Source organism: Myotis brandtii, unplaced genomic scaffold (assembly GCF_000412655.1).
Source record: "Myotis brandtii unplaced genomic scaffold, ASM41265v1 scaffold59, whole genome shotgun sequence".
NCBI lineage: Eukaryota > Metazoa > Chordata > Mammalia > Chiroptera > Vespertilionidae > Myotis > Myotis brandtii.
In genome coordinates this window covers 508,125-523,569 of record NW_005370223.1, presented here as the reverse complement: position 1 = coordinate 523,569, position 15,445 = coordinate 508,125, and the positions used below count along the sequence as shown (strand labels likewise).

The following is a 15,445-nucleotide window of genomic DNA, read 5'->3' as shown; positions in this document are numbered from 1 at the left end:
TGTTCCTAAATATGCTAGGCTACTCTCTGTCTCTATCGTTGCAAATGTTGCTTCTGCCTGATAGTCCCTTCCCCACTATGTTCTCCTAGAAAACTCATATTCATTCTACAAGCCCAAGTATGAAGCCCTTCTCTACTCCCTCAGGAACTGCCAACGATGTACCTTGTCCATACCTATCAACACTTACCATATTCTTTGCAAGTTTCTGTCTATATAGCTGTTTTCTCTACTACTCTGTGAAGTACTTGAGAGGCAGTCAAGTTCAATGGAAAAACCACAACTGTTTAACTTAACAGAACATTAGCTACACAATTTACTTGATGCAAGACCTTAAGTAAATTACCTAACCTCACAGAGCACCATTTCCTCTCTGTGAAGCACAGATAATAATTATCTCACATAGGTATTTCATGGATCAGATAACAATGATAAAATGCTGAACACACAGCAGCAGGCATTTAACAAGTATTGATTCTTCTGGCCGTGGTAGACACATTTATTTTTCTTTTTTTGGGGAAATAATATATGACATTTCTGATAATAAAAGTGAATTCATATACGTGATAGAAAATTTGCAAAATATAAAAAAGAAAGGCACATGTAATCCTATCATACAGACATAACCACATTAAAAATGTTTCTTTTCTTCCAGTGTTTTCTATGATAGATTTCTCATCATGGCTTTACCAAAACTGGAATCACAGTTTTGTTTTATGCTGTATGTATATGCATTTAATCAAGAAGTATTTTTGTAAACTACTGAATGTTTAATGGTTCATAATATTCCTTTGTACAATGCTGTTATTTCAAAATGGATTATGAAAAGAAGAAAGGTCAGGGAAGGAAGGAGAAGGAAAAGATTAAAAAAAGCATTTTATTTGTTACTGGGAGGGTGAGAGGGAGGAGTGAGTAACATTTTTATTAGTCACTAAAAACAAAGTAACAATTTTATTTTATTCCAAAACTCTCAGAAGTACACTTTGTTTTGAAGACCTATATGCCTAGAAGCGAATCAACAACTGATTATTAAAATCTAACATTATATGATGTATAAAACTCTGTGGAGGACAAGGTACTCTCTTCACGCTAATTAAGATTTTCTGTACCCAGGTAATAAAAAAATGTCAATCAGTGAAGTTCTTCATTACTATTAAAAACATTTCCAATTTCAAACATTCAAAGATGATTCCAATTATGCTAATGTGAAAATGAAACTAAAATACAGGCTGTTTAAATAAATAAATATAAATAAATAAAATAAAATACAGACTGTTTAACGCAGTTCAAACGTAAACTTACGTCTTGTCGATAGGTTGTTCCAAAAGAATACGCTGCATTTAACCTTGTTTCTGTGTCTGGACAAAGCTACAGCAAAAGAATACAACTGATAAGTATCTCTCATAAATGTTTTCTTGGATTGTAGTCAACAATTCTCAAATCCAAGCTGATCTCCATATAAAGTATTACACTTTATATAATCCTTACCTAATGTATTAAAGGTATAAAAGAAGGAAAAAAGTTAAATGAAAGTCCTAACAAGGTGCTTTTGAGAAATTCCAATTTAAAGCACAAGAAAAAATCAACTGTAGCATGCAACTGATACTCCATTATTCAAGCAATAAACTAATCTTTTCCTCAGGCAAAAATAAGGCACTTAAGTAATTCTTTAGCTAGGATCATGCTGACCTGTAAAACACCACCTTCTAAAGTTTGCCACTTGAGAAAATTTCCTCTTACATCATAGGAAGCAGCAACAAACTTCATTTGTGTATTCTGATTAAAGAAAAATAAGAATAAAATAATGTCACATACTCTAAAAGCAATATAAACTTCTATATATAAAAGGCTAAGTGACCAGCCATACGTCCATCTGACCGTCCGACCGACTGGCCAGCCGGTACATATGACGCACATGGCAATTTAAAAATAAATGCTGACTTGCACATGCGCGATGCATATAAAGCTCTTGCGCCAATCTAGGCAGAGTAGGCATATTCTTACCTGAACCCATTTTTGGACATGGTCAGTTATATGTTGCTTTCTCTCGAGTTCAAAGAGCATGTGGCTTTAGTTAAAGTTGTAAATACTTCATCACAAGGGAAATTAGTCAAGCACTCTGAAAGTGTTTTTCCTCTTAATGTGGTATAGAGGGAGATATTAGAATAAGTTTAATCAATTTATCAGTCATTGTTTTTATCAGTGTTGTTTTTATGTCATGTTTTTGTTATCTCATGTTATTTCTTCTTTCAATGTGCACAAATCCATGCACTGGGCCACTAATATTCTATAAAGAAATTGTTATTGATGACTGACTGATCTTTTCTTTTTCCAGAGATCAAATATTAAAAAAGATAACTTCAAAGGAGGAAGTTGGAGAGCCCCATTATGAAATAAGCAGCAGGATTTCCATGACTGTGTTTCATAAATTTCTAAGTGGATATGGATTTCATCTCCAAAAGAATTAACAAATAGCCTTTTTCTCATTTTCGAAATTTAGGTCACTCATTCTTTATGTACTAAAAACTGCCAAAATAGAGGAGAGGTGAGCAGAGGAAGAAAACTTAGAAGGGAATCAAGTTCCAAGGAAGAAATTGGAAAGTAATAAAATAAAGCAATGAGAAAAAAAAAGTCATTTTCTGTGTCTCTGTGAAAAAGATTGGAGAGTGGTAACATATTGGCTAGATGGGGTTCTCATAGAATTTAAAAGCATACTAACGTAGTAAAAATAAGTACATGTGAGATGAAACCAGGATCTCTGTATTCTCTGAAGAAATAAATTATTACATCTCAACTCTGGGTGAGGGTCTAGTAGACTTCAGCATCAGGTAGAAACATGTCCTCTGCCTCCTCGCCAGTCCAATTCCCTATCTTTTCCCTGACACCCCGCTTCCTTTTATACCCTACATCCATACCCCTAGCTTGTGGAGCTTTCAGTCACTGTTCTAATGCATTCCATGAAGGCAAATTAAAACCACCTGTTTGAAGGAACTGTTCTCTCCTCCCCTTTAAGGTAATATCTGCATTAAGTTTATTATAAACTAAAATACTTTGGCTTCAAAATCTGAATTTCTGATTTAGATTCCAGATAGATTATTTAATTTATTTTCTTAAAATATAGATTTTCTTAATAGTAGTCATGCTCTTGAAAATGATATGGTCACTTTCAGTTCATATATTCAGTATTTTTGCTACTTCATTTAGAAAACAAGTAACAATCTATGAAAATATAATAAAATTTAAGAAAAAATGATCTCTTGCAATTTATTACTGAATGAACTCCTATTGTGTATGTGTGCAATATAGAAAGGTGGATTTGGGGGGAAATGAATAAATAAATAGGTGGAGATTTCCTGGTTTCCAATCTGAATTTTCTATTAAGAAGAAGAAAAATTGACGCCTACGAGGAACACATGAACATTTATTTGTGTGTGTTTATTTATTTTTAATTGAATTTATTAGAGTGACATCTATATATATAAAAGGCTAATGTGCAAAGTGTCCCCTTGGGAGTTTGACCAGGAGACTGGGAGTTTGATGGCTCGCTATGACGTGTGCTGACCACCAGGGGGTAGTGCGGAATGAAGGAAGGCCCCAGCTGGCAGCTGGCAGCTGGGGAAGGGAGACCCTGGCTGGTAGCCAGGCCTAGGGACCTTACCTGTGCACGAATTTCGTGCACCGGGCCTCTAGTGTGTATATATGTGTGTATGTGTGTATGTGTGTGTGTGTGTGTGTGTGTATATATATATTAAGTAATTTGTTCTATAAATAATAAAATAAGATCATTTGTTGAGCCCCTCAATCTTCTTTCTCACTTTTCCCCATCAGAAAAAGGAAACCCCATTTTTACAGTTATTCACATCAAAACACTAGAGTGATCTTCTTTTTTCCCTTCCCATATCCAAATCATTAGTAAATCATGCCGGCTCAATCTCCAAAATAAAAGCAGAAGTATATCATTTTCACAGTACCATCCTTGTTCCTTACTCGGATTACCCTAATACTCTCCTAACTGGTCTCCCAGCTTCTGTCCTTGCCCCAACCAAATCTGCTCTCCATGCTATAGCAGTCCTTTTAAAACCCGACGTTCAATCATGTCTTCCTTTGCAGGAAATCCTTATCTCCCTTACAGTAAACCCCAGATCCTTGCCATAGCCACTCCTAGCATCCCTGAACTCACTTCTCCACTTCCCCTGCTCTCTCTGCTCCTGCCACTCCAGCCTCTTTCCTGTATCTTAAGCATGAACAAGCCAGATAACTCCTGCTTTGGGACCTCAGTATCTGCATGATCTTTGCATAGAACATTCTTCACTTTACGTGGTTCACTCTCACTTCCTTCAGATCTCCACTCAAATATCACCTTTTCAAAGATGCCTGTCCTGATCACCCTATATAAAATAGCACCCTCTTCCATTCTCAACATGCTTTATCCTGATTTATTTGTCTTCATAGCACTTAGTATCACCTGACATTTTTAAATGTCTTTTTCTGAAATACATAACCTGATTTCAGAACAGGGCTGGGAACAGAGTAGGTCATCAATAAACATTTACTAAATGACTGTATGAATCAGTTTCAGCTGAATAAGCTTAGAGACATTCATTCAATCTTATATAACAAAATATAAAATTAATATCATTTTCTTTATATATTCTCATTCAATCCACTAGAAAGGGTTTATTCTTCTAATAGTCAAAGAGATAAATCTACTTAGAAAACTTTTGTGATCTGAGGGGGAAAAAAGTGTCATTCTTCAAAATTATATACAATTATCTTTTAAAAATTCAAACTTACCCAACAAGCAGCTGCTGATGAATGCAAATACCTTGCAAACCATTCTGAAGTGATGGACATGCCCTGCAAACAAAAACATGAATTTGAATTTTAAATTCAAATAAAAATTCCTTAATACTACAATGTTAGGAAGATGTTAATATGCATATTGTTGAATGCAAAAAGACTAACATGACTTTCTCAATGTGATCAAAAACATAGATTCTAATGGGAATATAAGAATTAATTCTAGCCCTGGTCGGTGTGGCTCAGTTGGTTAGAGCGTTGTCCTATGCACTTGGTCAGGGAACATGCCTAGGTTGCCAACTCCATCCCCAGCAGGGGGCGTACCAGAGGCAGACAATCGATGTTTCTCAAGGCAGTATTTCTTTCTCTCTCTCTCTCTCTCTCTCTCTATATATATATATATATATGTATATATATATCATAAAATGTATTTTTTTAAAATAAGGTTTCACTACCTTCAAAATGAGATGTGGCTAGGGGAAGAGAGAGATTGTTTCTTCTCTCTCCTCTCTCTCTCTCTCTCTCTCTCTCTCTCTCTATATATATATATATATATGTATATATATATCATAAAATGTATTTTTTTAAAATAAGGTTTCACTACCTTCAAAATGAGAGATTAAAAAGAACTCCAAGGTATCCCTTTGGAATTAAACTCCTATTTAATACTAGAGGCCTGATGCACGAAATTCATGCATGGATAGTGTCCCTAGGCCTGGCCGGCAATCAGGGCCCATCTGTGGGGTGACAGGAGGTGGGGAGGATGGTACGATCGGGGCCCCCCACTGGCACCCGCCTTGGCCGGCCTGGCGCTGCCCGCTTCTGCTGGCATACTGGGTATCCTCCATGCTTTAACTAACTCCCAGTCAGTCATCTAACTCCTATTCTCTTGGATTTGTGACGTCTTCAGTTCCAATTCATTCATACTTCCCATTTTCCATCCCAGATGTTGGCATCACTAGGATCTGTTGCAAAAGCTGTAACTCTATGCCACCATGCCCTCACCTATAAATAAGGAACCTGGCTGGATATGAATAATCCTCATTTCTCCAGTGACTACCATGTACAGGCACTGTGAGGTAGGTGTTATTATTATGCCCAATTTCCAGGCAATGAAACTGAAGTTTAGAAATGTTAACTAAATCCAAAGATACAAAGCAGATGACTGGTAAATCCAGAGTTGAAATCTAGTCTCTGGTGCTCCTAATTAAATTATACTGCATTCTTTACATGACCTATAATGGACCTTTCAGCCTAAACATTCTGAGATTCACTGAAAAAGGAATGAGCCGAAGTGGAGAAGACAGGAACTGAACTTATAAAGTATAATGCTGAGTTGTTAGTCTGTTTCTTAGACTGATAATTTCTGTTTTAAAGTGATTTACAGTCCTAGCTGGTTTAGCTCAGTGCATAGAGAGTCGGCCTGCGGACTGAAGGGTCCCAGGTTCAGTTCTGGTCAAGGGGACATGCTCGGGTTGCAGGCTCGATCCTCAGTGGGGAGCGTGCGAAAGGCAGCCAATCAATGATTCTCTCTCATCATTGATGTTTCTATCTCTCTCACCCTCTCTCTTCCTCTCTGAAATCAATAAAAGATATTTTTTAAAAAATAAAGTGATTTACACCTATGTTCCTTATTTTAATCCCAAATTAATTACCAAAGAAATGCAGAAATATTCTTAACAATGAAACAAAAAATTTAAACATACTCACAAGCTCTCCATAACGTGCAGGTGAAATCATAGGTGGAGGAAAATTCCCTGTGCTGCTGAAACATAAGCCCCCTGTCTAAAAAATGAATGAACAAATGAATAAATAAATAAAACAGTTTTTGGAACAGTATAAGCAATTTAATTTTAAAATATATACTTTATCAATTTGATTAGCCTTACTAAAGTGTTAGGTTCTAAACACGCACAGGACCTGCTGGTATTAATGAATGTTGGCTCACATCGGACACACCTGTCAATATAACAAAAATAATATTTAAAATGTCAATGAATTATGCTAAACCTGAATTTAATCAAGAACTTGTCTTCCTAAAAACTAGATTAGATTCATTCAGCTAAGCAATTACTTGTAATAAGAAAACAAATTAAAAATATTAACACTGAATTGAATAGTTTTATCCCACTCTTAGTAATACAAGGCAAGGTATAAATAAATAAAATTAACCAGTAATACGAGTGTATTCTTTTGAAACCATATGGGATGTAAGGAATAAATAATACTGAATAGCAAAGATGGATAAATCACTCAATTAACAAACGAGCTCAACAAACTCATATAAATGAAACCCAATCCATTTTTATAAGTGCTTATATCAAATATACTTTCCCTATTTTATCTGCCACAAAGCAAAAAAGTAACATGCTGAAAAGAAACATGTATCTACCACTTGTCAAACTTACAACCAACAATTTTAAAGTCTATTCATCATTGTTTATTTTAGGAAAACATATTTTTCATTAATGAACAATATATAGGGACAGAGGGCATTAAACTAGTGGGAACACTGATGGTTTTAGATGGATATTTATTACTTGCAAGATAGAGCAGGTAGGAGGAGGGGCTCGGGGGTGGCACAGAACTCTAACTAGGCTTAGAGAGGTGTTGGAGGGGAGGATCTGAGGACCCGCCCAGTAGTCCGTATTTGGGTGCTACAATGCAGGGCAGCCTGAAAGAAAAGATGATCCAACACTAAGTATCCCCAGAAGAAGCTGCTCAAGTATTTTCTATCTTGAACTTGACAATTGAACTGAAAACTGTACTTAAAGGGGAGTAACCTCTAAAACTGAAGAAACTGAAATAGGAATAATGTGTTTGAGTTAGAGAGAGGGAGTGGTGTGTGTGCATGCATGCTTGGTGTGTACATATGCATGCACAAAGGGGGAACAGGAAGTGATAGAGAAGAGGGCTACAAGAGTGTAACTAAATTATTATATTTATCATTACATTTATTCATATGTTTTCTTATGTAACATAATATATGAAGCACAGTACCTGGTCTATAGTAAGTACGATGTAAATATAAGTTACTATTATATATTGTAAAGGGTGTCCCAAAATTCACGCAAGAAGTAATTTTGATAGAAAACACAGGTTTACAATTAAAGATTGTAAATTTTTTATTGATTCATAAAGTATACAGTATAGGGTTATGTATGGAATAGCACATCGGGTAAATGGCCTCCACGGCTTTGCTGGCACATACGCAAAGCCGTGGTCTTCATTGGTCTTCATTGTCCCTGCTCCTGGGCCAGAATTGGTATTTGGTAATGCTTAAATAATTGAAGGGATTGAAATCAAAGGGCAACAGATATTAGAGTCTGATTCAATACACCAAGTAAAATTAGGCTTTTATTTTTTGTTGTTGTTGTTGTTAATGCTCACACAAAATTCAAATCTTGTGTGAATTTTGGGACACCCTTTATTACAGATACATACAAATTACATAATAATAAACAAAAGTAGCTAATGTGCACTTACTCTGGAGCACCATGCAAAGAACTTAACATATTTATTTCTAAGCTGTGATAACAGCCTATGAAGTGGGGGGGAGGGACCACTCTAAAGCAAGGAGACTGACCTATTGAGCTATCCAGGGTCGAACAACTGATAAGAGACAACATATGAACCCTATTCTGTCTCATTCTCTAGGCCTCAGCTTCTTTAGCTATTAATGTCTATTTCTATCTTTCCTTGGGTTATTGTGAGGAGCAAATGATATGGGAAAGTACTTTTAAAAGGTACAGAATCTGCATAAGTATAAAATGATGTTAATGCAGTCGGCACGCAGCACAATGCTTACCTGTTTCCTAAGGCATTTGCTACTGTAAAAGAGTTTTCCGTTCCATCACAGAGCTTACAAGTTGCTTGAGACAACAACGCTCCATTTATATCCCTTTCCACTAAAATATAAAAGCAAAATTCAGATGTAATTCATAGTCAATATCTAAGCTTGTACATACTTATTACATCTCACTTGCAATTCTAATAATTCTCAAAACATTATTTGCATTAAAGGCATGTTAAGCACCTCAATTACATTGAAAAGTGAAATCCTCCCCCATTCACATAAAAAAATACAAAAATGAATTCTCCAAATCCTCATAACAATAAATTAATATTTTTTCTTGAAAAATTTCCTTACCTCTTTACCTGTATGTTCCTGCTACACTGAGAATGGGGAAACAAGCATTTTTACAGACTGCTGCTAAGTTTCTGCCACTTAGAGGGCTCTTGATAGTATCTATTAAAATTTTAAATTCACATACCCTACAACACTACAATTTCATGTTTAGAGACCTAACCTACTAAAACATATATACATACGTATGAGGGTATTCATCGAAGCATTGTATTTGTTAGAAAACAACCTAACATGTGGTCTATCTTTATGAACGAATCATGTGCACTTGAGAAGAACGTATATTCTGCAGCTTTGGGGTGAAATGTTCTATAAATGTCAATTAAGTCCATTTGATCCAGTGTGTCCTTTAGAGTCACTATTTCCTTGTTAATTTTCTTGTCTGGACTATCTATTCAGTGAAATTAGTGGGTGTTAAAGTCCCCTAGTATGATTATTGTTGTCGATCTCTCCCTTAAAATCCTCTAGAAGTTTTTTTATATATTTAGGTGCTCCTATATTGGGTGCATATATGTTTACCAGCGTTATATCCTCTTGTATCATTGATCCCTTTGGTATTATGTAGTGATCTTTGTTGTCTCTTGTGATGGCCGTCATTTTGAAGTCTAGTTTGTCAGAGGTGAGTATTGCTACCCCAGCTTTTTTTTTTTTTCCCATTTGCTGGGGTCCTGACATTAAGAGGAATGCTTATTATTTTTCCTTATTAAGCATCATGTTGGCTTTTGAGTTGAAACTTGTATTTTACTAGAGACCCGGTGCACAAAAATTTGTGCACTCGGCGGGGAAGGGGGGGTCCCTCAGCCCGGCCTGTGCCCTCTCGCAGTCTGGGACCCCTCGGGAGATAACGACCTGCTGGCTTAGGCCTGCTCCCGGGTGGCAGAGGGCAGATCACCCATAGAGCAGGGCCGATCAGGGGGTTGGTGTGCTGCACCCTGTCAAACACAGAGCCGCAGGGCAATCAGGGGATTGGGGAGCTCCCCCCTATCAGGCACAGAGCAGGGCAGATCAGGGGGTTGGGGTGCCTTCCCCTGTCATGAACAGAGCAGGGCAGATAGGGAGGTTGTGGCCCTGCCCCCTGTCAAACACAGAGCCGCAGGGCAATCAGGGGATTGGGGAGCTCCCCCCTATCAGGCACAGAGCAGGGCAGATCAGGGGGTTGGGGTGCCTTCCCCTGTCATGAACAGAGCAGGGCGGATAGGGAGGTTGTGGCCCCGCCCCCTGTCACACACAGAGCTGCAGGGCGATCAGGGGGTTTGGGCGCTGCCCCCTGTCATGCTGATCCCGGTGCCGGGAGCCTCGCTGCTCCGCTGATCCCGGTGCTGGGAGGCATATTACCCTTTTACTATATAGGATAGAGGCCTGGGGGCTGGCTGGTTTGCCCTGAAGGGTGTCCTGGATCAGGGTGGGGGTCCCCACTGGGGTGCCTGGCCAGCCTGGATGAGGGGATGATGGCTGTTTGCAGCTGGTCACACCCCCTTCAGGGTGGGGGTCCCCACTGGGGTGCCTGGCCAGTCTGGGTGAGGGGCTGAGGGCTGCTTTCAGGCTGGCGGTTGTTGACTGAAGCTCCTAACCGCTCCTTTTTTTTCTCTTTTTTTATTTTATTCTGGGCCAGCTTTAGCTCTGGCTCTAGCTCTGAGGCTTCGTATCTGGTTTGTTTGCCGTTCTATAATCGAAACAATGTATAACTTCAGCTCTGAGATCCCGGCAGGCTGAAAGCTGGTTTCTGGAGTTTTGTTTAGCTTCTTATTTGCAACATAGTACATAGTTGCTTAGAGTTGCAACTCAGAGGCCGGCAAGTTAGGCGGGGAACGTTGGCGTCTGCAGTCACTGGAGCAAGTGAGCCTCCCTGCTTGCTTCCAGCTGCCTGGCTGCCGGCTGCCATCTTGGCTGACAGTTAATTTGCATAAGGATATGCTGATTAGCCAATGGGAAGGGTAGCGGTCGTACGCCAATTACCATGTTTCTCTTTTATTAGTGTAGATCATATTATATTATGGAAGTATCCATCTAATCCTGCATTGTTAAGAATTATTAAAAATCAGATAGGGCTTTTTATCTTCTTCCTAATGCCTGCTGCTGTTTCAAACATCATTAAATTTTGAAAAAGAGTAATAAAGAAATTGTTAAGAAATCACCATGCTATTTCAATTAATGCCCTTATTAAACACAAATAAAGATGTGTTACTATTTCATAAGAAATCTACTTCTTACCTAAAATATGGCCAGGGGGACAGTGGCATTTTCCTTCTGCAGTCAAACCACCAGGGCAAGAAATGCAGTTCCAGCCATCTTTGGTAACACCTTTCTAAATTAAAAAGAAATTATTTTCTCCTTCTTAACTTCTTCCTCCTTTTGATCATGTAAGTCCAAAAGCCACAATACTGTATAATTTGTAGTTTTTATTCACATACATAATATACATATAGGCCTCCTAAAAATTTCCTGTGTAGCCAATTTGTGTTTATATTCCAAAATTAAGATATACATTTATAACCATGTATTGGCTACTATTAACTTTGGGCAATAGTTCTTTCTTCTTCATGATTTTCAGTTCAAATGAGTCCTTGCTTTTTAATTAATACTGTCATTCAGTTTTTTCATTTACAAAGATAAAACAACATTCAACAGAATTTGATAAATAGCCAATTAAGTTTAGTCTTACTTGTCGTAAAATAATTATTCTAATCTCTAATAATCCAAATACATTAGCTTTTAAAAATTAAGTTATGATTCAAAATAGGCTAATGTTATGGTATATAAGTGATATGTAAACAAAGTTGTTAAAATTAAATTATGAGGATATTTCCTTCCATCCATTAATAGTTAGTATCAGTAAAATATGACATCATTCAAAATTGGGCTTATTACATGATTTAGAAAAAATATGAGACAAAAGTACAGTAATTACATTACAAACATGAATTTAGCCTAAATTAATAGAGAACAATGGCAATAAAAAAACAATGCCACAGATTATTTTAAATTTGGGTTGAAAAACTGGATATATCAATAAGTGATTCTATATTTGGCAGCACATTTATATAAGACTACTTAAAAATTATGACTTCTTAGTAATGTCATTGAAAAACAAATCTCCTTTAGCATCATTTCCTAATAGTGGCTATTTATCATAAGGTCAATATTTCCAAAAGTAAAAAATAAATTTCGAAATGACCATCAAATCTATAAGTACTAGCCATAAAGTAGGACAACTGGTAACTGTGTATTATATTCCCAAATTCAAGTGGTTTTTTTTATCACAGATAATGAGAAGATATATTATTAGAAAAGTCAGAACTGGCACACAGAAACTCTTAATTATCCTAAATGATTGAAAATATATTCCTGTTAAGAATCATCATATATAATAACTGTTAGCTTCCTAATTTTCCAAAAACCCTACATAATAAAAGCATAGTATGCAAACTGTCCCCTTGACTGGGAGTTTGACCAGGGGGTGGAGCCGATGAGAAGATATATTATTAGAAAAGTCAGAACTGGCACACAGAAACTCTTAATTATCCTAAATGATTGAAAATATATTCCTGTTAAGAATCATCATATATAATAACTGTTAGCTTCCTAATTTTCCAAAAACCCTACATAATAAAAGCATAGTATGCAAACTGTCCCCTTGACTGGGAGTTTGACCAGGGGGTGGGGCCGGCCGGCAGCAGGTGGCCAGGGGAAGGGAGGGAGGCTCCAGCCAGCCACCGCAAGCTGCTAGGGGCCCTACCAGTGCACGAATTTCGTACACTGGGCCTCTAGTTATGATATAATGAAATGACTAAGAGAATAGTACGGATATTATTTAACCTATTTAACGATGCAAATTGGCATTTCATGAACTTACCGATGTAATATCATTACAAACATAAATTATTACATAAAACGTTGAAATATAGGTCTAAGACACCAAACTCAATTTGTACCAAAGGATACACATATTCCAAATTGCTGCATATATGTATCATTCATTTATTTTTCTCTATAACTGAATTACTCTATGAGGAAAAGTAAAAACACACCATTTTTGTGAGAGTTTTTTATTTCAAATTTTTAAAAAGTAAAGCAATAGATTCCCATGTACTCCAAGTTTGCATAAAATTTTACCAATCTCCCAAAATTTACTCTAATAAAAAAAAAAAAGTTAGCTTTATAATGTTAAAGGTTGTGGGGAAATAGTAGTGTACAGTATTAAATGGTAGTTTACAAAATACATTTAATTTACTACTTTCACAGTAAAATTATTTAAAGATAAATACTCCATACCTTGTCTTCTGGGCACTTTTTACAAATAATATCAGCTCCTCCATTATTAGAGTTCATCTGAAATCCTGGTAGACACACACATGAAGTTCCTAAAAAGAAGAGAGCCAACTGTGACCTTGGTAAATAAAAACATAACTCCAAGACAGGGAAACTTTTAATAATTCTTAAGATCTAGAGAAGTAGTATAGTAGTTTAGAGCAAGACTCTGGCACCAGTACTGCCTAGGTTCAAATCCAGAAACACACTCCTTGGGTTCTAATCTTGAGCAAGTTACTGAACTTTTCTGTGCTCTGGCTTCCACCTTGGTGAAGTGGAAAAAAACAATACTCCCCTCATAGGGTTAATATGAATATTAAATTAGTTATTATATGTAAAGGTCTTAGAATGTGTGGGGCATACAGTAGGTATGGTGTTCGCTACCATTTTTAGTGCAAGCATAATAAATTATTGAACTATTAAACTAATAATATTGACTGATATGGAAATTTCACATTTCTGTTTCACCCAAACATACACACATATCCAATAAATTTAAATTTACTTTGTCAAAACAAAACCTTATTAGAAAAGTTACTTTCATTCCTATAAATTATCATATTCTTCTGTTTGCACAGACAGTAAACATTACAGGATAATCTCTATTCAATTTGCTGGTAAGGACATCATTCTCTAAAGAAGCCTGAAGTGGAAACAGCACCTATAGGAATCTTTGTACTAGAATGCATATATCCGGGTTCATAATTATGAAACTAACACCAGACATTCTAGAGTCTGTGAAATTCTTTCTCATTCATATACTCTCGCCGGAGGGGCCTGACCTGTCCTATATAATGACTTAAACGAGGATATGTCAACTTTGAAGATGGCAGAAATTTAATACCATGGATGACCAAATCGAGATTGAAAACATCTTAGACTTTTCAATCTTGATTTGGTCACCCAAAATAGATCCAGATACAAAGAAGCATGGAACAGACTGACAAATTTCAGAGGGAAGGTAGGGACAGATTAATTGGGGAACTTATGATGTATATATATCCATAGCCCATGAAGACATAGTGTGGTGAAGGCGAGGGAGGGGCAGGTGTGGGGTGGAGGAGGTGATAAAAGGGGGAGATATCTGTAATACTTTCAACAGTAAAGGTAAATTAAAAAACAAACAACAAAAACACACCCAAAAAACATCTTAGACTTTAGAACATAGGAAAAGTCTTATTCTAAGCCAGTGGTTCTCAACCTTCCTAGTGCCGTGACCCTTTAATACAGTTCCTCATGTTGTGGTGACCCCCAACCATAAAATTATTTTCGTTGCTACGTCATAACTGTAACTTTGCTACTGTTATGAATCGTCATGTAAATATCTGATATGCAGGATGTATTTTCATTGTTACAAATTGAACATAATTAAAGCATAGTGGTTAATCACAAAAACAATATGTAATTATATATGTGTTTTCTGATGGTCTTGGGCAACCCCTGAGAAAGGTCGTTCGACCCCCAAAGGGGTCGCGACCCACAGGTTGGCGTCCCACAGGTTGAGAACCGCTGTAGCAGTTTCCGTGAAGAGAACCAGGACCAAATGATGGATGTTTCAAGCCAAAAAAATAAATAAATAAAAATTAGGCTTAATTTAAAGAGGCTTTAAGGTCAATTAGTAATATTCAATAACAAAAGGAATAAGTCCTAAGGAAATCTATAATATTATAGACACATGCTCTAGTGGAAATACAGAGGTCCAGGCTCAGGGCAGAGACACATGCTCTTCCAGTCCCCAATTTCGGTGGCAAAGAGGACATTACAGCCTCACCTGGGCTTCCATGTCCTTATCTGTACAGTGAGGAGACGGGACCTGCGGGAGTGCCAGGTCCCTTCCAGCTCTAAGGTCTGGCTTTTGAAGAGTAAGATAAACGGTGGTCCCAGTCCCAAGGGCTCATTTGCATTCCCTCCCAAACCTGTCCTGTCGCCTGCTCCTCTGAACCTCAGATGGCTTCTCCATGTTTTCTCCCTGCGCTAGGCAGCTTTCTGGGTGCTCCCTAAAGACCCTTCGGCGGAGGAAGGGGGGGACACTGGCGCCGAGTAGCGGACTCGGGGTCCCCCAAACTGCAATCCTCCAAGGAAATCCCCCCTGGAGTTGGCGGTTAACTGTCCAGAAAGACTCTTCCCGCCGACGGAAAGGTGTTGCAGCGACGTCGGGGACCGGGAGCAGCCGGCGGCCGGGGTGGGCGCGGG

At 37.5% G+C, this 15,445-nt stretch overlaps 1 protein-coding gene across 1 annotated transcript in view; it reads right to left on the bottom strand.

The window, feature by feature from the left end:
- The window catches only part of TMEM67 (transmembrane protein 67), a 43,924-nt gene that overhangs the window by 19,960 nt on the left and 8,519 nt on the right, over positions 1-15,445 (bottom strand). The window contains exons 3-10 of the mRNA XM_005879311.2: positions 13,217-13,305; positions 11,156-11,249; positions 8,606-8,705; positions 6,687-6,756; positions 6,508-6,582; positions 4,792-4,854; positions 1,687-1,773; positions 1,300-1,365 (exon numbers count right to left, since the gene is read on the bottom strand). Coding sequence (XP_005879373.1) covers positions 1,300-1,365; positions 1,687-1,773; positions 4,792-4,854; positions 6,508-6,582; positions 6,687-6,756; positions 8,606-8,705; positions 11,156-11,249; positions 13,217-13,305 — 644 coding nt within the window. The remainder of the gene's footprint in view (positions 1-1,299; positions 1,366-1,686; positions 1,774-4,791; positions 4,855-6,507; positions 6,583-6,686; positions 6,757-8,605; positions 8,706-11,155; positions 11,250-13,216; positions 13,306-15,445) is intronic.